This window comes from Hevea brasiliensis, chromosome 8 (genome assembly GCF_030052815.1).
Source record: "Hevea brasiliensis isolate MT/VB/25A 57/8 chromosome 8, ASM3005281v1, whole genome shotgun sequence".
NCBI lineage: Eukaryota > Viridiplantae > Streptophyta > Magnoliopsida > Malpighiales > Euphorbiaceae > Hevea > Hevea brasiliensis.
Genome location: NC_079500.1, coordinates 42,503,140 through 42,530,220, shown reverse-complemented (window position 1 = coordinate 42,530,220; position 27,081 = coordinate 42,503,140). Strand labels below are relative to the sequence as shown.

At 36.8% G+C, this 27,081-nt stretch overlaps 1 protein-coding gene across 6 annotated transcripts in view; it reads left to right on the top strand.

Moving 5' to 3' along the window:
• The first annotated feature begins 278 nt into the window (after positions 1-278).
• Positions 279-27,081, top strand: part of LOC110657156 (pyruvate kinase 1, cytosolic) — a 67,275-nt gene continuing 40,472 nt past the window's right edge. Inside the window, exons 1-9 of one of the 6 annotated variants that reach the window (XM_021814261.2) lie at positions 279-467; positions 1,272-1,368; positions 1,749-1,846; positions 2,381-2,536; positions 3,369-3,446; positions 3,732-3,863; positions 19,481-19,561; positions 19,729-19,800; positions 19,889-19,978. In XM_021814261.2, the coding sequence (XP_021669953.2) occupies positions 399-467; positions 1,272-1,368; positions 1,749-1,846; positions 2,381-2,536; positions 3,369-3,446; positions 3,732-3,863; positions 19,481-19,561; positions 19,729-19,800; positions 19,889-19,978 (873 nt within the window). In that variant the 5' untranslated portion in view covers positions 279-398. The other 5 variants (XM_021814291.2, XM_021814284.2, XM_021814255.2 and 2 more) reach the window with 5 other exon arrangements.

The following is a 27,081-nucleotide window of genomic DNA, read 5'->3' as shown; positions in this document are numbered from 1 at the left end:
TTCTCAAACATAGCCTTAAGTATAATCGTGACAACTAACTATGATTTCATTATAATATGCATAATTAAAAATTTAGTTATAATCGTGACTATTTTAAAAGTTAAAATTTTTTTTTCTAATAAGCCTTTTAAATTCAATTGAAAATTGATATGCTTAATATATGGCCTTGATGGAGAGAACACGGATATTTCAGTGAGGACGCCAGTAATATAAAATACCTCTATTGTATGGACCCCAAATTCAATAATACTAAGAAGTGGCAATCAAACCTCCGATAATATAAAAACACCAACTAGAAATAACGCTCTGCGTCACTTCACACGCTGCTCTCCCTCTCTATCTTTCTCTCTCCAACCTCTGATTTGATCAGTCGGTTTTCTTTTTCGATTTTCATCGAAATGCATTCCAATCATTTGCTTCTCGAGGAGCCTATAAGGATGGCTTCAATTCTGGAGCCATCAAAACCAGTAAGTATGTACTATAAGTTGTAGATACCAGAAAGGGTTTTGCTTACTGTGTTAATTTGATTTTCTCCGCATTTTTTTAAAGTTGAGTTGATTTTGTGTTTGGTTGCTGAGAAATTGCGGGAAAGTATAAGATATCTGGAGAGAAAATCTGAATTTTTAAGTATCTATTGTGCCAGTGTTTGTTGGAGTAAAGTTGACTTTTTCATATCTCTTGCAGAATCGAAGTTTCATTTTCTTGATGGTCTTTCTTTCATACTTTCCCCTTTTGCTTAGTGATTTGTTTGCTTCCCGAGAAAATGTTAGGATTATGCATTTTCGACATTTTGGATTCTGAAAGGTTGACTACTTGTCAGCAGAGCTTACTATAACTAATTGGCTTACTTGATTATTTCTTTTCGTTCATTAAAAAAAAAAAAAAGATTTGCATCTTGTCAGAGTTCTTAGATTTTGAAATAGGGGTTCTATAATAGCGCAATATGTAAGTGATGGATTTTTCTTGCGGGTCTGGACATGCAAGACAAGAAAGAGAAGCGGATGGAGCCAACCTCTCCGATGCTTCTTCTGTAATTATGCTCATAGTCAAGATAATCCCCTTGTTTGGAATGAATTGATTTCTTTTTAGTTAATTTTCATGTTTGAGTGAAATTCAACTCTTTTTAACTTGAAAAATTTTTATTTTAAAATAAATAGAAAGTAAGAATGATTTTGTGAGAATTCAATTGATTTTTTTTTTGGTACATTTATGCCAAAGGATGCCAATAATGAGTTTATATGTTCTGATTTTTGGTTGACTGTATTTTGTAGACTTTTTTTCCTGCGATGACAAAGATTGTTGGGACACTTGGTCCAAAATCACGGACTGTTGAGATCATTTCTAGTTGTCTAAGCTCCGGGATGTCTGGTATTTTCCACATCATATTTCAGTTTGAAATATCTTTTCTCCAAAATGGAAAAAAAATTCTTCTCTCTTTCTTTTTGTTTTTTTTTTTTTTTTTTTTTTTGTCTTTTCTTTATTTTTGAAATTTTTAGTGAGATATGAAAATTGAATCCCTCATTCTACTAGACAATTTGTCGGTGGAGAAAATGCAAATTTTGGATCACACAAATGAACAAATTTAAATAGTTCAAACATTCTTCTAGTTTATCTTTGGTCATGATATCAGGTAGATATCATGCGCCTATTTTCAGAAAATATAAAAAATAAATGAAGTCCAGAATACATTTTTGGACGTATATACATCTGAAATGCTTTTAGGTTTATTCTTCATTTTTCTTGTCTAGTGGCACGGTTTGACTTTTCATGGGGTGATGCTGAATATCATCAAGAGACATTGGAAAATCTGAAAGCTGCAATCAAGAGCACCAAGAAGCTCTGTGCGGTGAGCTTGTCCCTATTCCATTTGCTATATATCACATGTTGAAATTGTTCCTGCTTTTTGACACGAGGTATAAATATAAAGACACTAATATGGTTAATTAGGATATGATAATATCTGTGCAATGTTCTTTAAGTATGATTGATAATAATTTATCAACTGCACTATCCCAAATTTTATGTTTTAGTTTGAATGTAAGTCATGGTGGTGATTATATTCCTTTTACATGCTATAAATGCTCTATGACTGTGCTTGGCACATCCACGAGTACTAAAGAAGCGTGAAATGCATCTTTATGATTTAATAATTTTTTTAAATAATAATTTGTATCTATCTTGGAAAATATTCAAAAGGTTATGGAATTTGACAAAAATTAGTTCCCTTGGCCGTCACTGTATAGCTCTATTGTATTATTGTTTGCAATTTACTTTAGCAGGATATGAGCTTTTCATCCTTTCCCTAGCTAGGCTTGCGTTTCTACTTAATTATCTTATACATTCTCCTGTTTTTATTTTTATTTATTTATTTATTTACCAGGTCATGCTAGATACAGTGGGTCCAGAGTTGCAAGTTGTCAATACAACAGAGCATCCAATTTCCCTTCAGGCTGATACCTCTGTTGTCCTAACACCTGATCAAGGCAAAGAAGCCACTTCAAATCTGCTACCAATAAATTTTACTGGCCTGTCAAAGGTATTGTATTTATACATGCCGTGTAGATTCATTTTGTTTCATTGATTATGTTTGTCTTCGTTTTCAAAAGATTTCAGCATTTTATATGTGCCTTTTAATGTGGTTTTGTGGCAGGGGTTGTTGATAAACAAACAACTCCATAGTTCTGGGTGAGTTACTGTTTATATGAATTGCTGCATCAATAGATGACTTCACATATTTTCAAAGAAATTATCTTTTACCAAAATCATGAAGAATTTTATTTGTGCTGTTGGACTTGGGATTGCATTGATTTATGAGCTACGTGACTAGTTTCCTAGACTGGATTAAAACCATTGTAATGTTTTTCTCACCTTTTATTTTGTATCTTCTTTATTATGGACTTGAATTACTTGGATATTATTGGATTTGATGAGAACTGGTGATTGGTTCAATGCTTTAAGAAGTATTTTTCACATAAATTAGGAAAATAAAAAAGAAAATTATAAGCCTCTTTAACATATTTAAACCTTTAAAGTATTTATTTTTTATGTTTTTTATATTTTTATGGGGCTCTTTTATTTTGACTTTTTTGCTTTTGTGTCTTTCTTATTAGATTTTTATATCAATTTAGATGTTCTTACCAATATTTAGTTAGCAGACCAATTTCTAACTCTTTTTTTTTCTTCATATAGTTTATTTCCCCTGTTCTATTTTCTATTCCTTGCTGTCTTCACTTCTAGCTCTAAGTTATATTATACAAATTGTAAATTAAATATATATGTTTATTTTTGATAGTTAATGTGATGGTTGTAAGCTATGACTTCTTTTTATCCTCCATTGCCATAACTGGAGTTCAATATGGTTTTTGCAGGCAGTGAAGCAGGGAGATACTATTTTTATTGGTCAATACCTGTTTACAGGAAGTGAAACTACTTCTGTGTGGCTAGAGGTAGGGCAATAAATTTGTTTGCTTGAGTTCATCTCCTAATCAAATGCTCAAGTTAAGGCATGTCAAGTCATCTACATAGATGAATGTGTCACTTCTTCAGAACAAGAAAATAGTTATTTGACTTTCTAGTTGCCTGACCATTTCAAGTAAATTTGTTCTTTCATAAGCAAGCCAACAAATCCATGCTTGAAAAATAAACATTTTCTAATTTTCAATTCATATGCATTTTTGACAATATGATGTATGCTTAAATGTATTTCATGAAATTTCAATTTGATGTTGTAGGTCATTGAAGTAAATGGTGAGGACGTGGTTTGTTTGATAAAGAATTCTGCTACCTTGGGTGGGCCATTGTACACTTTACATGTTTCTCAAATTCGTATTGAGCTTCCTACCCTCACTGATAAAGATAAGGAGGTAAGTGTTTCTGCTTAGTTAGATTTTATCTTATTTTATTTTTTGTGGTTGGTATTATCAGTAGTCTGTCTTTGTTTGTATTTCCTATCAATCACTGCTTTCCCCTTTTTTATGTTTTACTTCTGGGCTGGGGAAGAGACAGAAATTTCTCAAATATTACCAAGGGCTTGTTTTATGGTCGTTATAAAGTAATTCTCAAATTTCTCAATGTAGAAAGGGATGATTCTCCTTAATTTCAATTAATTTGTATATGGGTATATATATACAATTGATTCCTATAATTGTGTTCTACTAATTAAGAAGAAGTCATAAATAAGAAATTCTAAATAGGAATACAGAATACAGAATATACAGAGAAATAATATAGTGATTGACTTTCTATAACACTCTCCCTCAAGTTGGAGCATAGATGTTAATCATGCCCAACTTGTTACAAATGTAGTCAATCCTAGCTCCATTCAGAGCTTTTGTGAAAATATCTCCTAATTGCTCTTCAGTTTTGATGTGTCCTATTGAGATGATCTGTTGTTAAATCTTTTCACGAACAAAGTGACAATCAATCTCAATATGTTTGGTCTGCTCATGAAACACTAGATTAGAAGCAACATGTAGAGCAACTTGATTATCACACCACAATTTCGCAGGTAGGGAGGTCTTAAAACCTATCTCATATAGTAATTGAAGTATCCACATTACCTCACATACTGATTGTGCCATGACTCTGTATTCTGATTCAGCACTAGATCGATAAACTACACTCTGCTTCTTGCTTCTCCAAGACACCAAATTTCCTTCAAAAAAAACGCAATATCCAGTAGTTGACCTCCTATCAACCTTAGATCCAGCTCAGTCGGCATCTGAAAAACATTTAAAATTCAAATGCCCATGATTACCATATAACAAACCTCTTCCTGGAGCGCCCTTCAGATAACACAAGATTTATCCCAAGGCTTCCTAATGAGCAGCAGTTGGGGGAGACATAAACTGACTTACCACACTAATGGCATAAGCAATGTCAGGACGAGTGACTGTAAGGTAGTTCAAATTTCCTACCAATCTCCTGTATCTCTCTTGATCTTCAAATAACTCACTATCCCCTGCTAACAGTTGTAAATTTGGAGTCATTGGTGCACTGCAAGGCTTAGCACCTAATTTTTTTGTCTCTGTCAATAGATCGAGGACATATTTTTTTTGAGACAAGAAAATACCCTTCTTACCTCTCATAACTTCAATACCCAAGAAATACTTTAACAATCTCAAGTCTTTGGTCTGAAACTGGGTTTGGAGGAAGGTTTTAAGAGATGAAATACTTGCAGAGTCACTCCCAGTGATGACAAAGTCATCCACATAGACTACCGGGAGAATTAGACCAGCCTCAGATTGCCTATAAAATACTGAGTGATCACACTTACTCTTTTGCATACTAAATTCCTGTACTGCTTCACTAAATCTCCCAAACCAGGCCCTAAGACTTTGTTTCAAGCCATAAAGAGACTTCCAAAGCCTACAAATTTTACCCAACTCCCCCTGAGCAACAAATCTAGGTGGTTGCTCCATATACACCTCCTCCTGAAGATCACCATGAAGGAAAGCATTCTTGATATCCAATTGGTGTAGGGGCCAATCATATGTAGCTGCTAAAGAGATAAACAAGCGAACAGAAGTAAGTTTTAGCTACAGGAGAAAAAGTGTCAGAGTAATCAACCCCATATGTCTGAGCATATCCTTTTGCCACAAGACGTGCTTTTAACCTAGCCACAGAATCATCAGGATTTATCTTTACTGTAAATACTCATTTGCAACCAATAGCTTTCTTACTAGTGGATAAAGGCAACAGTTCCCATGTACCATAAGCATCTAAAGCCTCCATTTTCTCTTTCATAGCAGCACACCAGCCAGGATGAGACAGTGTCTCACCAACAGTATTAGGGATAGGAATAGAGTCTAAAGAAGTAATAAAATACCGAAAACAAGAAGACAATTGATTGTAAGAAACAAAAGAAGAGATAGGGTAAGTGCATGAACGCTTACTTTTACGAAGAGCAATGGGTAAGTCTAGGTCAAAATCATGATCAGTATGAGGTACAGGATCTCCCAACGAAGTAGCTGGTGGAGGATCTGGGTCAGGAATCTCCAATCTCCTGGAATAACATGAACAACGGGAGGTCGAGTAGGTCTAGAGACAGAAGGAACAGGCTGTGGGAAATGACTAGACATTGGTTGGACAGTATATATTAAGAGATTATCCTCCTGCCCCTGACTCGCATACACAAATGATTGAGGAAAGAATGAAGTGGACTCAAAAAATGTGACATCTGCAGAAACAAGATAACGATTAAGAGTAGGAGAGAAACAGCGGTACCATTTTTGGAGTCGGGAGTACCCAAGGAAGACACATTTGAGAGACTTCGGATTCAATTTAGTAACCTGTGGACGAAGGTACAACAAAAAATACGGGGTTCAACAGGGAACAAAGATTTTGTAGGAAGCAAAGCAGTATAAGGAAATCCCCATTAAGGACAGAAGACAGCATACGATTGATAAAAAAACATGCCATAGAAACTGTATCCGTCCAAAAGTGTTTAGGAACTTTCATATGAAAAAGAAGAGTACGCGTTACCTCAATAAGATGCCGATTTTTTCTTTCGGCCACGCCATTTTGGGATGGGGTATCAACACAGAAAGACTGATGAAGAGTGCCATTTTATGTCATATAAGACTGAAATTGTGCTGAAAAATATTTTTTGGTATTGTCACTTCTTAAAATGCGCCCAGAAATATTAAATTGAGTTTTGATTTCATTACAAAAGCCACAAAAGATAGAAAATAACTCGGAACGATTTTTCATTAAATATAACCATGTAACACGAGAGTGATAATCAACAAAAGTAACAAAATAACGAAATTCAGTTTTAGAAGTAACAGAACAATGACCCCAAACATTAGAATGAGCTAACTCAAAAGGGGATGAAGCCCGTTTATTGACTCTTGACATAAAAGGCAGACGATGATGTTTCGTAAACTGGTACGACTCACATTCCAGTACTGATAAAGATTGAAACTGAGGACATAGCTTCTTCACGGTTGTAGAAAGAGATGATTCTCCTTAATATCAATTAATCTGTACATGGGTATATATATACAATTGATTCCTATAATTGTGTTCTACTAATTAGGAAGAAATCCTAAATAAGAATTCCTAAATAGGAATACAGAATACAAAATATACAGAGAAATAATATAATGATTGACTTTCCATAACACTCCCCCTCAAGTTGGAGCATAGATGTTAATTATGCCCAACTTGTTACAAATGTAGTCAACCCTAGCTCCATTCAGAGCTTTTGTGAAAATATCTCCTAATTGCTCTCCAGTTTTGATATATCCTGTTGAGATGATCTGTTGTTGAATCTTTTCACGAATAAAGTGACAATCAATCTCAATATGTTTGGTCCGCTCATGAAATACCAGATTAGAAGCAATATGGAGAGCAGCTTGATTATCACACCATAATTTCGCAGGCAGGGGGTCTTAAAACCTGTCTCATCTAGTAATTGAAGTATCCACATTACCTCACATACTGATTGTGCCATGGCTCTATATTCAGATTCAGCACTAGATCGAGAAACTATACTCTGCTTCTTGCTTCTCCAAGACACCAAATTTCCTCCAACAAAAACGCAATATCCAGTAGTTGATCTCCTGTCAACCTTAGATCCAGCCCAGTCGGTATCTGAAAAACATTCAACATTCAAATGCCCATGATTACCATATAACAAATATAACAAACCTCTTCCTGGAGCTCCCTTTAGATAACACAAGATTTGTCCTAAGGCTTCCCAATGAGCAATAGTTGGGGAAGACATAAACTGACTTACCACACTAATGGCATAAGCAATGTCAGGACGAGTGACTGTAAGGTAGTTCAAATTTCCTACCAATCTCCTGTATCTCTCTGGATCTTCAAACAACTCACTATCCTCGCAATGCTTGTAAATTTGGAGTCATTGGTGCACTACAAGGCTTAGCACCTAATTTTCCTGTTTCTGTCAATAGATCGAGGACATATTTTCTTTGAGATAAGAAAATACCCTTCTTACTTTTCATAACTTCAATACCCAAGAAATACTTTAATAATCCCAAGTCTTTGGTCTGAAACTGGGTTTGGAGGAAGGTTTTAAGAGATGAAATACCTACAGAGTCACTCCCAGTGATGATAATGTCATCCACATAGACTACCAGGAGAATTAAACCAGCCTCAGATTGTCTATAAAATACTGAGTGATCACACTTACTCTTTTGCATACCAAATTCCTGTACTGCCTCACTGAATCTCCCAAACCAGGCCCTAGGACTTTGTTTCAAGCCATAAAGAGACTTCCGAAACCTACAAACTTTATCCAACTCCCCCTGAGCAACAAACCCAGGTGGTTGCTCCATATACACCTCCTCATGAAGATCACCATGAAGGAAAGCATTCTTGATATCCAATTGGTGCAGGGGCCAATCATATGTAGCTGCTAAAGAGATAAACAAGCGAATAGAAGTAAGTTTAGCTACAGGAGAAAAAGTGTCAGAATAATCAATCCCATATGTCTGAGCATATCCTTTTGCTACAAGACGTGCTTTTAACCGAGCCACAGAACTATCAGGATTTACCTTTACTGTAAATACCCATTTGCAACCAATAGCTTTCTTACCAGTAGGCAAAGGCAACAGTTCCCATGTACCATTAGCATCTAAAGCCTCCATTTCCTCTTTCATAGCAACACACCGGCCCGGGATGAGACAAAGGCCTCACTAACGATGTTAGGAATAGGAACAGAGTCTAAAGAAGTAACAAAACACCGAGAACAAGAAGACAATTGATTATAAGAAACAAAAGAAGAGATAGGGTAAGTACATGAACGTTTACCTTTACGAAGAGCAATGGGTAAGTCTAGATCAGAATCATGATCAGTATGAGGTACAGGATCTCCCAACGAAGTAGCTGGTGGAGGATCTGAGTCAGGAATCTCCAATCTCCTGGAATAAACATGAACAACAGGAGGTCGAGTAGGTCTAGAGACAGAAGAAACAGGCTGTGAGAGAGGACTAGACATTGGTTGGACAGTATATATTAAGAGATCATCCTCCTCCCCCTGACTCTCATACACAGATGATTGAGGAAAAAATGGAGTGGACTCAAAAAATGTGACATCTGCAGAAACAAGATAACGATTAAGAGTAGGAGAGAAACAACGGTACCCTTTTTGGATCCGGGAGTACCCAAGGAAGACACATTTGAGAGACTTTGGATCCAATTTAGTAACTTGCGGACGAACATCACGCACAAAACAGATACAACAAAAAATACGGGGTTCAACAGGGAACAAAGATTTTGTAGGGAACAAAGCAGTATAAGGAATATCCCCATTAAGGACAGAAGACGGCATACGATTGATCAAAAAACATGCCGTAGAAACAGCATCCGCTCAAAAATATTTAGAAACTTTCATCTGAAAAAGAAGAGCACGAGTTACCTCAAGAAGATGTCAATTTTTTTTTTGGCTACGCCATTTTGGGATGGGGTATCCACACAGGAAGACTGATGAAGAATGCCATTTTGTGTCATATAAGACTGAAATTGTGCTGAAAAGTATTCTTTGGCATTGTCACTTCTTAATATGTGCACAGAAGTATTAAATTGAGTTTTGATTTCATTACAAAAGGCACAAAAGATAGAAAATAACTCAGAACGATTCTTCATTAAATATAATCAGGTAACACGAGAGTAATCATCAACAAAAGTAACAAAATAACGAAATCCAGTTTTAGATGTAACAGAACAAGGACCCCAAACATCAGAATGAACTAACTCAAAAGGAGATGAAGCCCGTTTATTGACTCTAGACAAAGAAGGCAAACGATGATGTTTTGCAAACTGACACGACTCACATTCTAGTACTGATAAAGACTGAAACTGAGGACACAACTTCTTCATGGTAGACAAAGAAGGATGACCCAATCTACAATGAGCTTCAATAGGTGTTAAGGTACTGGAGCAAACAAGCGACCGCGGTACATGATTTTCCAGAATGTAGAGACCACCTGACTCACGTCCTCTACCAATAATCTGCTTCGTCGTAAGATCCTGAAATAAACAGTCGGGAAAAAGGAAAGCAGAACAATTTAAGGTACGAGTAAGTTTACTAACAGAAAGTAGATTAAAAAGAGAAATTTGGTAGACACAAAACAGATGACAAAGAAATTGACGAAGTCGGATTCGCAGTTTCAGAACCCATGACACAAGAAGTAGAACCATCACTAAAGTAATGAGAGGAAGTGAGATTAGACAAAAGCGGATAGAAGACTAGAATTACTGTCATGTGATGCATGCACCAAAATCAATAACCCATTTGGATGAGGAAGACACAAGGCATGTAGTGGATTTACTCGACTCGTGATCGCGATGTGAGGCTGGTAGGCTTTAGAGATGCCTGGGAAAACTGTGCTAAATCCTCTGCAGAGACCGACACAGTTTTCTCAAAGGACGATACTGGTGAATCATCTGCTGTCATATTTGCCATCTGTGATCGCTGATTTTTTCTTTGAAGTTGAGGACAATTATATTTTGGATGGCCTGGCTCATGGCAATAATAACAAATGACTCCTCTTGAGTCCTGATTAGAACTAGCCTCTCCATTACGCTGATTATACATTTGCTGTAATTCCTCCTCTACTTCCTCTTCTATTACCTGTTGTCCATTTGGATTACGGCTAATAAGAGCACTCTTGGCGTGTGACAATTGGGTACTCTGCATGCGAAGGACCCGTGTGAACGTTTCATGCAAAGAGGAAATCTCGTAATCGAGAGAACACGAGATTTAGCGATCTCATACTCAAGGAAGGCACGCAAGAAAACTCATAACGACTAGTTGCTCCGTTGGGCTCTTGAACTTTCACATCGTAACTAAAAGGCAACAATACAATAAGTTCCTTATATACCGTTTAAAATCCATAAAATAAGCCGTGAGAGACTTATTCTCTTTCTCGTACGGTAGAATGCCTTACAAACATCATAAATACGGAGATATTCCCTTTACGAATCTGAAAATCTAAGTAATCCATCAATTCCTTAACAAATTCACGGTGATTAATTAAACTAATTACCTCACCGTGAATCGAAGTTCAAGTCAAAAACAACCGAGCATCCTCCCTTAGCCAAGTTTGTTGTGTATCATCAGTAGGTGGATCTTTAGTAAGGTGATCATCCTTATCAATGCTACGCAAATAGACCCTAACAGTCTTACTCCACTCCAAGTAATTCGAACCATTAAGTTTGTGTTCCGTGATCTTAGTAATCACCGGAATCACATCAGAAATAACATTCTTGTCTGCTATTTGTTGAGATAGAAAACTAACCGAAACGATAATCCAAAGTGCTTACAGTAGCAAAATAACCCAAAATCACAAACCAAGCAAATACCAAAATAGGATCTGAGAGCCAAACCTCAGAAGTCCTTTAATGGTGTACTGGATCAGGCAACAGCACACAATGGTGGAATAAGGGGATTGAGGCAACGCTGGCGATGTTGATCGGAGTCGAAAAGGCCAGTCGGCGGCCAAGGTCTCTCCTGAGCTGGGTGGTGAGAACAAATAGTCACCCTAGATAGATGACCTGCTCTGATATCATGTAGAAAGAGATGATTCTCTTTAATATCAATTAATCTGTACATGGGTATATATATACAATTGATTCCTATAATTGTGTTCTACTAATTAGGAAGAAATCCTAAATAAGAAATCTTAAATAGGAATACAGAATACAAAATATACAGAGAAATAATATAATGATTGATTTTCTATAACAACAGTAGACAAAGAAAGATGGCCCAAGCTACAATGAGCTTCAAGAGGTGTTAAGGTATTGGAGCAAACAAGCGACTGCGGTATATGATTTTCCAGAATGTAGTGACCATCTGACTCACGTCCTCTACCAATAATCTGCTTTGTCGTAAGATCCTGAAACAAACACTGGTAAGGAAAAAAGGAAATAGAACAATTTAAGGTATGAGTAAGTTTACTAACAAAAAGTAGTTAAAAGAGAATTTTGATAGACACAAAACAGATGACAAAGGAATTGACGAAGTCGGGTTCGCAGTTCCAGAACCCATGACACAAGAAGTAGAACCATAAGCTAAAGTAACAGCAGAGAAAGTGAGATTAGACTGAAAAGCAGATAGAAGACTAGAATTACCTGTCATGTGATCTGTCGCACCAGAATCAATAACCCATTTGGATGAGGAAGACACAAGGCATGTAGTGGATTTACCTGACTTAGCGATTGCAGTGACAGGGGAACTGGTAGGCTTTAGAGATGCTTGATACTGGGAAAAATGTGCAAAATCCTTTGCAGATACCAAAACAGTTTTCTCAGAGGGAGATATTGTAGAATCCTCTGTTGCCATATTTGCCATCTGTGATCGCTGATTTTTCCTTTGAAGTTGCGGACAATTATATTTTGTATGGCTAAACTCATGGCAATAATAACAAATGACTCCTCTTGAGTCATGATTTGAAGTAGCCTCCCTATTATGCTGATTACTTCTGTTGCCTGTAATTCCTCCTTTACTTCCTCTTCTATTACTCTGTTGTCCTTTTGGATTACGGCTAATAAGAGCACTACTGGCAGGCTGTGAAGATTGAGTACTCTCTGTACGAAAGACCTGTCTGAACGTTTCATGCAAAAAGAAAATCTCAGAACTAGAGAGAATATGAGATTTAGCAGTCTCATACTCTGAAGGAAGGCTTGCAAGAAAAATCATAACAGCCAGTTACTCCTGTTGGGCCTGCTGAACTTTCACATCAGGACTAAAAGGCAACAATACATAAAGTTTCTCATATACCCGTTTAAAATCCATAAAATAAGCCTTGAGAGACTTATCCTCTTTCTCAACACGGTAGAATGCCTTACAAACATCATAAATACAGGAGATATTCCCTTTACCAGAATACAGAAAATCTAAGTAATTCATCAATTCCTTAACAAATTCACAGTGATTAATTAAACTAATTACCTCACTGTAAATCGAGTTTCGAAGCTGCAAAAATAACCGAGCATCCTCCCTTAGCCAAGTTTTCCATGTATCATCAGTAGGTGGGTCTTTAGTAAGGTGATCATCCTTATCAATGCTACGCAAATAGACCCTAACAGTCTTACTCCACTCTAGGTAATTCAAACCATTAAGTTTGCTTTCCGTGATCTTAGTCATCACCGGAATTATATCAGAAATAACATTCTTATTGTCTGCCATTTGTTGATACAAAGAAAACTAACCAAAACGCTAATCCAAAGTGCTTACACCTCAAAATAACCCAAAATCACAAATCAAGCAAATACCGAAATAGGATTTGAGAGCCAAACCTCAGAAGTCCTTTAATGGTGTACTGGATCAGGCAACAACACATAGTGGTGGAATGAGGGGGTTGAGGTGACATCGACGATGCTGATCGAAGTCGAAACGGCCGGTGGACGCGCCTCCACGCGTCGGCAAGTGAAGAAACGGCGAGAACCTAAGTTGGGAGCGTGAGCCTCACGCGCTTGGATTCCGGTGACCGGATCAGAGGGGAAGGCCGGTCGGCGGCTAAGGTCTCTCTTGAGCTAGGTGGTGAGAACAAATAGTCACCCTAGATAGATGACCTAGGGTAACAGTGGGTTTCAGTCCAGAAACAGACGGAAAAGAAATTCCAGATTTAGATTCCTTAATGAACCTACTCTAATACTGTAGAAAGAGATGTTTCTCATTGATTTCAATTAATCTGTACATGGGTATTTATATACAATTGATTCCTATAATTGTGTTATACTAATTAGGAAGAAATCCTAAATAAGAAATCCTAAATAGGAATACAGAATACAGAATATACACAGAAATAATATAATTATTGACTTTCCATAACACTCCCCCTCAAGTTGGAGCATAGATGTTAATCATGCCCAACTTGTTACAAATGTAGTCAATCCTAGCTCCATTCAGAGCTTTTGTGAAAATATCTCCTAACTGCTCTCCAGTTTTGATATGTCCTGTTGAGATGATTTGTTGTTGAATCTTTTCACGAACAAAGTGACAATCAATCTCAATATGTTTGGTCCGCTCATGAAATACCGGATTAGAAGCAATATGGAGAGCAGCTTGATTATCACACCACAATTTCGCAGGTTGGGGGGTCTTAAAACTGTCTCATCTAGTAATTGAAATATCCACATTACCTCACATCGATTGTGCCATGGCTCTGTATTCGGATTCAGCACTAGATCGAGAAACTACACTTTGCTTCTTGCTTTTCCAAGACACCAAATTTCCTCCAACAAAAACGCAATATCCAGTAGTTGACCTCCTATCAACCTTAGATCCAGCCAGATCGGCATCGAAAAACATTCAACATTCAAATGCCCATGATTACCATATAACAAACCTCTTCCCGAGCTCCCTTCAGATAGCACAAGATTTGTCCCAAGGCTTCCCAATGAGCAACGGTTGGGAAGACATAAACCGACTTACCACACTAACGGCATAAGCAATGTCGGGCAGTGTGATGAAGGTAGTTCAATTTTCCTACCAATCTCTGTATCTCTGGATCTTCAAACAACTCACTATCCCGCTATGATTTGTAAATTTGGAGTCATTGGTGCACTACAAGGCTTAGCACCTAATTTTCTGTCTCTGTCAATAGATCTATTACATAATTTCTTAGAGACAAGTAAATACCTTTCTTAACTCTTATAACTTCAATACCCTAAATATACTTTAATAATCCCAAGTCTTTGGTCCAAACTGGTTTGGAGGAAGGTTTTAAGAGATGAAATACTGCAGAGTCACTCCCGGTGATGATAATGTCATCCACATAGACTACTGTGAGAATTAGACCACCTCAGTTGCTTATAAAATACCGAGTGATCACACTTACTCTTTTGCATACCAAATTCTGTCTTGTTTCACCGAATCTCCCAAACCAGGCCCTAGGACTTTGTTTCAAGCCATAAAGAGACTTCAAGCCTACAAACTTTACCCAACTCCCCGAGCAACAAACCGGTGGTTGCTCCATATACACCTCCTCCCGAAGATCACCATGAAGGAAAGCATTCTTGATATCCAATTGGTGCAGGGCCAATCATATGTAGTGCTAAAGAGATAAACAAGCGATGTAGTAAGTTTAGCTACAGGAGAAAAAGTGTCGAGTAATCAACCCCATATGTCCGAGCATATCCTTTTGCTACAAGGCGTGCTTTTAACCTAGCCACAGAACCATCGAGATTTACCTTTCAGAATACCCATTTGCAACCAATAGCTTTCTTACCGGTGGGCAAAGGCAGCTCCCATGTACCATTAGCATCTAAAGCCTCCATTTCTTCTTTCATAGCAAGACACCAGCCCGGGATGAGACAAAGGCCTCACCAACGATATTAGGGATAGGAACAGTCTAAAGAAGTAACAAAACACCCAGAACAAGAAGACAATTGATTATAAGAAACAAAAGAAGAGAGAGGGTAAGTACAAGAACGTTTACCTTTCGAAGAGCAATGGGTAAATCTAGATCGTAATCATGATCGGTATGAGGTACAGGATCTCCCAACGAAGTAGGCGGTGGAGGATCTGAGTCGGTAATCTCAATCTCTGGAATAAACATGAACAACGGGAGGCCGAGTAGGTCTAGAGACGTAAGAAGCAGTGTGAGAGAGGACTAGACATTGATTGGGCAAGATATATTAAGAGATCGTCCTCCTCCCTCCGACTCTCATACACAGATAATTGAGGAAAAAATGGAGTGGACTAAAAAAATGTGACATCTGCAAAAACAAGATAACGATTTAGAGTAGGAGAGAAACAGCGGTACCCTTTTTGCAGTCAGGAGTATCTAAGGAAGACACATTTGAGAGACTTTGGATCCAATTTAGTAACATATAGACGAGCATCACGCACAAAACAAGTACAACAAAAAATACGGGGTTCAACAGAAACAAAGATTTTGTAGGAACAAAGCGGTATAAGGAATATCCCCATTAAGGATGTAAGACGGCATACGATTGATCAAAAACATGCGTAGAAAGCGCATCCGCCCAAAAGTGTTTAGGAACTTTCATCCGAAAAGAAGAGCACGAGTTACCTCAAGAAGATGCCGATTTTTCTTTCGCCACGCCATTTTGGGATGGGGTATCCACACAGAAGACTGATGAAGAATGCCATTTTGTGTCATGTAAGATGAAATTGTCTTTGAAAAATATTCTTTAGCATTGTCACTTCTTAATATGCGCATGAAATATTAAATTGAGTTTTGATTTCATTACAAAAGGCACAAAAGATAGAAAACAACTCGTAACGATTTTTCATTAAATATAACCAAGTAACACGAGTAATCATCAACAAAAGTAACAAAATAACGAAATCCAGTTTTAGAAGTATGAACAAGGACCCCAAACATCGAATGAACTAACTCAAAAGGGGATGAAGCCGTTTATTGACTCTAGACACGTAAGGCAAACGATGATATTTTGCAAACCGACACGACTCACATTCTAGTACTTGATAAAGATCAAATCGAGGACACAACTTCTTCATGGTAGACAAAGAAGGATGACCCAATCTACAATGAGCTTCAAGAGGTGTTACGATGCTGGAGCAAACAAGCGACCGCGTACATGATTTTCGAATGTAGAGACCACGACTCACGTCCTCTACCAATAATCTGCCGTCGTAAGATCCTCAAACAAACACCGATCGGAAAAAAGGAAATAGAACAATTTAAGGTACGAGTAAGTTTACTAACGAAAGTAGATTAAAAGAGAAATTTGGTAGACACAAAGCAGATGACAAAGAAATTGACGGTCGGATTCGCAGATTCAGAACCCATGACACAAGAAGTAGAACCATCACTAAAGTAATGAGGAAGTGGGATTAGACTGAAAGCGGATAGAAGACTAGAATTACTCGTCATGTGATCTCATTGCACTAATCAATAACCCATTTGGATGAGGAAGACACAAGGCATGTAGTGGATTTACTCGACTCGTGATCGCGATGATAGGGAACTGGTAGGCTTTAGAGATGCTCGATCTTTGGGAAAGCGTGTAAAATCTTCTGCAGATACCAAAAGCAGTTTTCTCGGAGGAAGATACCGTAGAATCCTCTGCTGCCATATTTGCCATCTGTGATCGCGATTTTTCCTCTGAAGTTGCGGACAATTATATTTTGTATGGCTGTGCTCATGACAATAATAACAAATGACTCCTCTTGAGTCTGATTAGAACTAGCCTCTCCATTACGCTGATTACTACATTGCTGTAATTCCTCCTCTACTTCCTCTTCTATTACCTTGTTGTCCATTTGGATTACGGCTAATAAGAGCACTCTTGGCAGTGTGAAGATTGGGTACTCTGCAGAAGGACCCGTGTGAATGTTTCATGCAAAGAGGAAATCTCGAATCGAAAGAATCGAGATTTAGCGATCTCATACTCAAGGAAGGCACAAGAAAACTCATAACGACCAGTTGCTCCGTTGGGCTCATTGAACTTTCACATCAGAACTAAAAGGCAACAATACATTAAGTTACTCATATAAACTTTTAAAATCCATAAAATAAGACTTGAGAGACTTATTCTCTTTCTAATCAAGGTAGAATGCCTTACAAACATCATAAATACGGGAGATATTCCCTTTACCAGAATACAGAAAATCTAAGTAATCCATCAATTCTTTAACAAATTCACAGTGATTAATTAAACTAATTACCTCACTGTGAATCGAGTTCCGAAGCTGCAAAAACAACCGAGCGTCCTCCCTTAGCCAAGTTTGTTGTGTATCATCGATGAGTGGATCTTTAGTAAGGTGATCATCCTTATCAATGCTACGCAAATAGACCCTACGATCTTACTCCACTCCAGGTAATTTGAACCATTAAGTTTGTGTTCCGTGATCTTAGTCATCATCGGAATCACATCAGAAATAACATTCTTATTGTCTGCCATTTGTTGAGACAAAGAAACTAACCAAAACGCTAATCCAAAGTGCTGACAGCAACAAAATAATCCAAAATCACAAATCAAGTAAATACCGAAATAGGATCTGAGAGCCAAACCTCAGAAGTCCTTTAATGGTGTACTGGATCAGGCAACAGCACACAGTGGTGGAATGAGGGGATTGAGGCGACGCTGGCAATGTTGATCGGAATCGAAACGGCCGGTCGGCGGCCAAGGTCTCTCCTGAGCTGGGTGGTGAGAACAAATAGTCACCCTAGATGGCCTGCTCTGATACCATGTAGAAAGAGATGTTTCTCATTGATTTCAATTAATCTGTACATGGGTATTTATATACAATTGATTCCTATAATTGTGTTATACTAATTAGGAAGAAATCCTAAATAAGAAATCCTAAATAGGAATACAGAATACAGAATATACACAGAAATAATATAATGATTGACTTTCCATAACAAATACCATGTAGAAAAGGATGATTGTCCTTAATTCCAATTAATCTGTACATAGGTATATATATACAATTGATTCCTATAATTGTGTTCTACTAATTAGGAAAAAATCCTAAATAAGAAATCCTAAATAGAAATACAGAATACAGAATATACAGAAAAATAATATAGTGATTGACTTTCCATAAAACTCAACATGCAGAAATATAAGGATGGACAGGATAAGGAATGCATGCATTCATAGAAAGGAGGAAGAGACATCTATTGAGGAATTGAGAGATCAAATACCAGCAAATGCACCAGTACAGAAGTTTGAGCACATTGAAGTTACATGAGAAAGATAAAGTGAGGAGTAGGAAGATGTGTGGTTAAGTAGAAAGAAACGATTTAGTGGCTATAGATCTTTTTGAAGATGTAGCCCTAAACTGAGTGGAATGGGGGGAAATAGATCCATATGGCTGACCCTAAATAGTTTGGGATTAAGGCTTTATTTAATAATATATAAGTGTTTTTTATGGGTTATTTAATGTCAGGTTGCTTTTGATAGATTGATAATCAACTTGAAAAATTCAGTTATGATTTTTCTTTCTCTATATTTTTATTACTTTTATTGTGGTTCTGCATTTTATTCTCCTTGACTTAATGTTATCAATCATGAGATTAAAGCCTATTGTTAGGTAGAAAAAATGTGTCAATTTTAAGAATCAATATTTTCCTTTGTAGTTACTGAGGAACATAATCATTTTCCTGGCTTCTTTGTCAGTTTTGGCTTGGGGCTTTAAAAGAGCTTCTCCACTTTTATTCATGATATTTTCTTCTTCAGTTTTATTTTATTATGTTTTTCAGGTTTTCTTCTTGTATTAATGGCAAATGGAATATCAATAGTTTAATTAATTGATTTCTCTTCAGTAAAAATTTATTCTTTTGTCTGAAAAAATTGTGGCATTATTTAGTAATAATTAATTTGAAATATTCTTCTGATTTAATCAATAGTTTGTGAACCAGGTTCATTCTTTAGAACTTGGTAATATATTTTGACTCCAAAATTGTTTGTTGGCAACTATAATTTTGGCAGGATATCCCCTTCCTGAGAACTATGTGCTTACTGTTGTCTTAAAGTGTTTTCATGATATTTCATCTGTCACTTTCAGGTCATAAGTACATGGGGAGTTCGGAACAATATAGACTTCCTCTCATTGTCTTATACTCGGCATGCAGAAGATATTCGCCATGTAAGGATTTTCCCGTGGGCAGGGTTATATATTTTTTTTAGATACTCCTTTTCTTTTAATTTTTTTTTTTTGTCTTTTCTCTTTCATATCAGTTTCTAGCTTTAATAAGTATTTTCTTCTTAATTTCCTTCATAAATTCAATAATGGTAGCTCTTTCTACTGCACAGGCCCGAGAGTTTCTTTCTAAACTTGGGGATCTCCATCAAACTCAAATTTTTGCAAAAATTGAAAATATAGAGGTGAATCATAAATTTGAGCTTTGCCATGCTGTTCTAATTTCATTCTGAATTCCTGTTTTCCATTTTGTATTATTTTGTATGGTTGTAGGGATTAACTCATTTTGATGAAATCCTACAAGAAGCAGATGGTATCATCCTTTCTCGTGGAAATTTGGGCATAGATCTCCCACCAGAGAAGGTGAAATTTTTAAGTTCATTACATATTCAAGTTATTATACTCATCAGCACTGAGATAGAAAGATTACATACCAACAGAACAGAGATTATGTGGGGCATAATGTGTTAGGAAACATTAATTCTCAAAAAAATGAGCAGAAATTTAAACCCAAATCAACTTTAATTAATGTTATGGAATGGTGGAATTTTAAAATTTTTATTGTTTAGCAAATTACCTCTAATTAATTTGGAGAATTTGCTAACCATCAGGCTGGGTTGTAGCAAACTACCGGCCGTCCAGGTGTCCGGCCTCTGATAATATCGACATGGACTGGTTGTGAGGAAATTCTTCAAGATACTCTTAGAGAATTTGAGAATATGAGTGCTAGCTCTTAAAAGGAATCTCTTCTCTTAAATGAGAATGGAAGACAAGCTTCCTTTTATAGGGAGCAACTTTCCATAATTATAAATTTAACATTTAAATTTATTAATTATAAATTGACCCCTATAGGAATTAAAATTCAAATAATTAATTCTTATAATTTTTGAAATTTTAAATTAAGTCCACACTTAATTATTAGGACATTAAGCATGCTAAATAAAATTTATGCTTTAGTCCATAAATCTCTAAAATTATTTTATTTTATTTTATTTTTATCTAGTCTAACTTGATAATCCAATTTAATTCCTCACTTACAGTCTTTATGTGTGTGACCCATTAGGCTCTTAATATGTTGGTAATAAATATAATTAGATAAAATTAACACTTTAATTTTATCATTAATTCATAATTGATTAATTATATTTGTAGATCATTATTGACATCTAGCAATGTGTGATGACCACCCAAATACTAGAACTTGTTAAAGTGGTTTGACTAACCTTTCTGTGATCAATCTGTCAGTGTAATTAATATCCCTTCATCATAATATTTCAGTTTATACATTGATGCATGGAATGTGTCTGTTATGTATAAATCATTTTTGTACTCTCGGTATGATTGATTAATTAAACAAAATTTCAATTTTATTTTACCTTGCTCAAGTTGGTCCATGGATATCACACATGCCCAACTTGCAAACTAAAGTGTGAAAAACTTTGCTGATGAGACCCTTGATGAACACATCAGCTAGTTGCTCTTTTGAAGCTATATACTTAATAGTTAACAAGCCATCTACTACCTTTTCTTTTATGAAGTGTCGATTAATTTCTATGTGTTTGGTTCTATCATGCTGAGCAGGATTGTGGACGATATTAATAGCAGCCTTATTATCACAAAACATGGAGTTATTTGTTTTTGACAACTTTAATTCTTTCATCAACTTTTGTAACCATAGTAGTTCACAAACTCGCTGTGCCATGGCTCTATACTCAGCTTCTGCACTTGATCTAGCAGTTACACTCTGTTTCTTGCTTCTCCAAGTAACAAGATTTCCTCCAACAAATGTTCAATATCTAGAGGTTGACCTTCTGTCATCAAGAGAACTAGCCCAATCTGCATCTGTAAAAACTTCTATATGTAAATGACCATGCATAGAGAAAAGCATACCTTTCCTAAGCGTAGACTTCAGATATTTGTTAATATGCAACACAGCTTCCCAATGAGATATCCGAGGGTCGTGCATATACTAGCTTACTACATAGGCTATATCTGGCCTAGTATGTGAAAGATAAATTAACCTCTCAACCATCCTTTGATATCTCCCCATGTCAACTAACTCACCAACACCAGCTTGTAACTTATGGTTGGTTTCAATAGGAGTATTTACTGGTTTACACCCTAACATGCCAGTTTCTTTTAATAAATCCAGGATGTATTTTCTTTGGGAGATAAAAATCCCTTTATCAGATCTAGCAACTTCAATTCAAGGCTTTCTTAAACCTGTAAACCTTCCCTTTACTCTTAACATCATCAAAACCTGGAGGAATTTTCATATACATTTCTTCTTCTAGACCTCCATGTAAAAAGGCATTGTTAACATCAAACTATTGAAGATCCCACTCAAGATTGGCTGCACAGGATAACAACACTCTGATGGTATTCATCTTTGCAACAGGTGCAAATGTCTCTTCATAATCAACTCCATAGGTCTGTGTATAGCCCTTTGTTAGTAGTCTGGCCTTGTATCTTTCAATTGATCCATCTGCCCTGTGTTTTATTATGAACACCCGTTTATATCCCACTGGTTTCTTTTCTAATGAAGAGTCAACAAGATCCCATGTTCCGTTTTTTTCCAAAGCCTTCATCTCTTTAACCATAGCTGCCTTTCACTTTGGATCAAGGTATGCTTCCTTTCAATCCTTTGGTATAGATACAGAAGAAACAGACAATACAAAGGCTCTATAGGAGGGAGAAAGAGTCGTAGGACACAAATTTAGAAATATGATATTTAGTACAAGATCTAACTCTTTTTCTGATAACAATGAGAATATCAAGATTATTAATAGAATAATTAGAGCCAGAGTCTAAATTATTAAGAATCAAAGAAAACTCACCTTCTTCTGAATGTTCAGGAATTGAATTTAGGACATCAGGTTGATCAGTGGTATCATGCTCAACCCTATCATGCTCAACCCCTGTATCAACATCAACACTCATATCTACCTTCTTTCGTCGAGTATACCTTAGCAAATCCTCTCTATCCAATCTCCATGAGGTTTTTGGTTTGGGTGGTTGTGGTTGGTCTTGGTTAGGAACATCAGTAATAGGTCAAGAAAAAGGTAGGGAAATATCATAAGATACCTCTTCCTTCCTATGCTCCCCCTGAAGAGGTAACTGTGTGGAAAAATAAGATTTAGACTCCCTAAAAGTAACATCTATGCTTACAAAATATTTTCTTGATGGTGGATGATAACACTTATATCCCTTTTTGGTTCCAGAATAACCAACAAACACACATCTAAGAGCTTTAGGCTCTAATTTGCCCACATTATTCTTATGAACAAAACAAACACACCTAAAGATTTTTTGAGGGACAGTATAGGAATTTGTACCCTGTAGAACCTCTAAAGGACTCTTAAAGTTCAATGTCTTCAGGGGCATTCTATTGATTAGATATGTTGCTGACAAGACAGTATCACCCTAATAAGGTTTAGGAACATTCATAGTGAACATAAGAGACCTAGCCACCTCAAGCAAATGTCTATTCTTTCTTTCAGATACCCCATTTTGTTCACTAGTGTTAATACAACTAGTTTGATGTAATATACCAAAAGACTCCATATAGGCACTAAAAGTACTATTAACATATTCTGTCCCATTATCTGTTCTGAAAATTTTAACCTTTGCATCAAATTGAGTACAAATCATTTTATGAAATTGTTGAAAACAAGTAAACACCTCACCTTTTGCTTTCATCAAATATACTCTAGTTAATCTGGTGCAACAATCAATAAATGTAACAAACCATCAACAACTAGATAAAGAAAGAGTTTGGGTAGGTCTCCACACACAAGAATGAATAGTCTCAAAAGAAACTAAGCTTTTATTATTAATTGAAGGATAAGAATGTCTTGTGTGTTTAGCAAGTTCACAAGTATCACAAAAAAGTAATTCAGATTTGCACTTTTTAAACAAAACAGGATATAACCGTTCTAAAACCTGAAAAGAAGGATGTCCTAAACGTCTATGCCATTGAATAATCTCATCATTAGTAGTCATAGAGTGTCCTAGCAAAGCTTGGTTTGGAAACCCACATTTGTCATCTAAAAAATACAGGCTATCTTGCATTCTACTACTGCTAATCGTCCGTCCTGTTTTCAATTCCTGAAAAACACAGTGTGTAGGAAAAAAATTCAATTTTGCAATTAAGGGCTTGAGTAAGAGCACTGACAGACAACAAATTTATAGGAAAACTAGGAAAATGAAGAACTGAAGTAAGGTTAAATGTAGGAGTGCAAGCAACAGAACCTATAGTGGAAATAGTGGTTAAAGATCCGTCCGCTATACGGACTTTTTCTTTTCTTGAGCATGGAAAGTAAGTGTAGAAAGAGATGATTCTCATTGATTTCAATTAATCTGTACATGGGTATATATATACAATTGATTCCTATAATTGTGTTCTACTAATTAGGAAGAAATCCTAAATAAGAAATCCTAAATAGGAATACAGAATACAAAATATACAGAGAAATAATATAGTGATTGACTTTCCATAACATAGTGATTGACTTTCCATAACACTTCCCCTCAAGTTGGAGCATAGATATTAATCATGCCCAACTTGTTACAAATGTAGTCAATCCTAGCTCCATTCAGAGCTTTTGTGAAAATATTTCCTAACTGCTCTCCAGTTTTGATGTGTCCTGTTGAGATGATCTGTTGTTGAATCTTTTCACGAATAAAGTGACAATCAATCTCAATATGTTCGGTCCGCTCATGAAACACCGGATTAGAAGCAATATGAAGAGCAGCTTGATTATCACACCACAATTTCGCAGGCAGGGAGGTCTTAAAACCTGTCTCATCTAGTAATTGAAGTATCCACATTATCTCACATACTGATTGTGCCATGGCTCTGTATTCGGATTTAGCACTAGATCGAGAAACTACACTCTGCTTCTTGCTTCTCCAAGACACCAATTTTTCTCCAATAAAAACGCAATATCCAGTAGTTGACCTCCTGTCAACCTTAGATCCAGCCCAGTCGGCATCTGAAAAACATTCAACATTCAAATGCCCAGCCCAGTCGGCATCTGAAAAACATTCAACATTCAAATGCCCATGATTACCATATAGCAAACCTCTTCCTGGAGCGCCCTTCAGATAACACAAGATTTGTTCCAAGGCTTCCCAATGAGCAACAGTTGGGGAAGACATAAACTGACTTACCACACTAACGGCATAAGCAATGTCAGGACGAGTGACTGTAAGGTAGTTCAATTTTCCTACCAATCTCCCGTATCTCTCTAGATCTTCAAACAACTCACTATCCCCTGCTAATAATTGTAAAGTTGGAGTCATTGGTGCACTACAAGGCTTAGCACCTAATTTTCCTGTCTCTGTCAATAGATCGAGGACATATTTTCTTTGAGACTAGAAAATACCCTTCTTGCTTCTCATAACTTCGATACCCAAGAAATACTTTAACAATCCCAAGTCTTTGGTCTGAAACTGAGTTTGGAGGAAGGTTTTAAGAAATGAAATATCTGCAGAGTCACTCCCAGTGATGACAATGTCATTCACATAGACTACCAAGAGAATTAGACCAGCCTCAGATTGCCTATAAAATACTGAGTGATCACTCTTACTCTTTTGCATACCAAATTCCTGTACTGCTTCACTGAATCTCTCAATCCATGCCCTAGGACTTTGTTTCAAGCCATAAAGAGACTTCCGAAGTCTACAAACTTTACCCAACTCCCCCTGAGCAACAAACCCAGGTGGTTGCTCCATATACACCTCCTCCTGAAGATCACCATGAAGGAAAGCATTCTTGATATCCAATTGATGCAGGGGCCAATCATATTTAGCTGCTAAAGAGATAAACAAGCGAAGAGAAGTAAGTTTAGCTACAGGAGAAAAAGTATCAGAGTAATCAACCCCATATGTCTGAGCATATCCTTTTGCTACAAGGCGTGCTTTTAACCTAGCCACAGAATCATTAGGATTTACCTTAACTGTATATACCCATTTGCAACCAATAGCTTTCTTACCAGTGGGCAAAGGTAATAATTCCCATGTACCATTAGCATCTAAAGCCTCAATTTCCTCTTTCATAGCATCACACCAGCCAGGATGAGATAGTGTCTCATCAACAGTATTAGGGATAGGAACAGAGTCTAAAGAAGTGACAAAACACCGAGAACAAGAAGACAATTGATTATAAGAAACAAAAGAAGAGATAGGGTAAGTACATGAACGTTTACCTTTACGAAGAGCAATGGGTAAGTCTAAATCAGAATCATGATCAGTATGAGGTACAGGATCTCCCAACGAAGTAGCTGGTGGAGGATCTGAGTCAGGAATCTCCAATCTCCTCGAATAAACATGAACAACGGAGGTCGAGTAGGTCTAGAGACAGAAGGAACAGGCTGTGGGAGAGGACTAGACATTGGTTGGACAGTATATATTAAGAGATCATCCTCCTCCCCTTGACTCTCATACACAGATAATGGAGGAAAAAATGGAGTGGACTCAAAAAATGTGACATCTGCAGAAACAAGATAACGATTAAGAGTAGGAGAGAAACAACGGTACCCTTTTTGGAGCAGGGAGTACCCAAGGAAGACACATTTGAGAGATTTTGGACCCAATTTAGTAACCTGTGGACGAATATCACGCACAAAACAGGTACAACAAAAAATATGGGTTTCAATAGGGAACAAAGATTTTGTAGGAAACAAAGTTGTATAAGGAATATCTCTATTAAGGACAGAAGACGGCATACGATTGATCAAAAAACATGCCGTAGAAACTGCATCCGCCCAAAAGTGTTTAGGTACTTTCATCTGAAAAAGAAGAGCACGAGTTACCTCATGAAGATGACGATTTTTCCTTTCGGCTACGCCATTTTGGGATGGGGTATCCACACAGGAAGACTGATGAAGAATGCCATTTTGTGTCATATAAGACTGAAATTGTGCTGAAAAGTATTTTTTGGCATTGTCACTTCTTAATATGCGCACAGAAATATTAAATTGAGTTTTGATTTCTTACAAAGACACAAAAGATAGAAAACAACTCAGAACGATTCTTCATTAAATATAACCAGGTAACACGAGAGTAATCATCAATAAAAGTAACAAAATAATGAAATCCAGTTTTAGATGTAACAGAACAAGGACCCCAAACATCAGAATGAACTAACTCAAAAGGAGATGAAGCCCGTTTATTGACTCTAGACACAGAAGGCAAATGATGATGTTTTGCAAACTGACATGATTCACATTCTAGTACTGATAAAGACTGAAATTGAGGACACAGCTTCTTCATGGTAGACAAAGAAGGATGACCCAATCTACAATGAGCTTCAAGAGGTGTTAAGGTACTGGAGCAAATAAGCGACCGCGGTACATGATTTTCCAGAATGTAGAGACCACCTGACTGGCGTCCTCTACCAATAATCTGCTTCGTCGTAAGATCCTGAAACAAGCACTGGTCAGGAAAAAAGGAAACAGAACAAT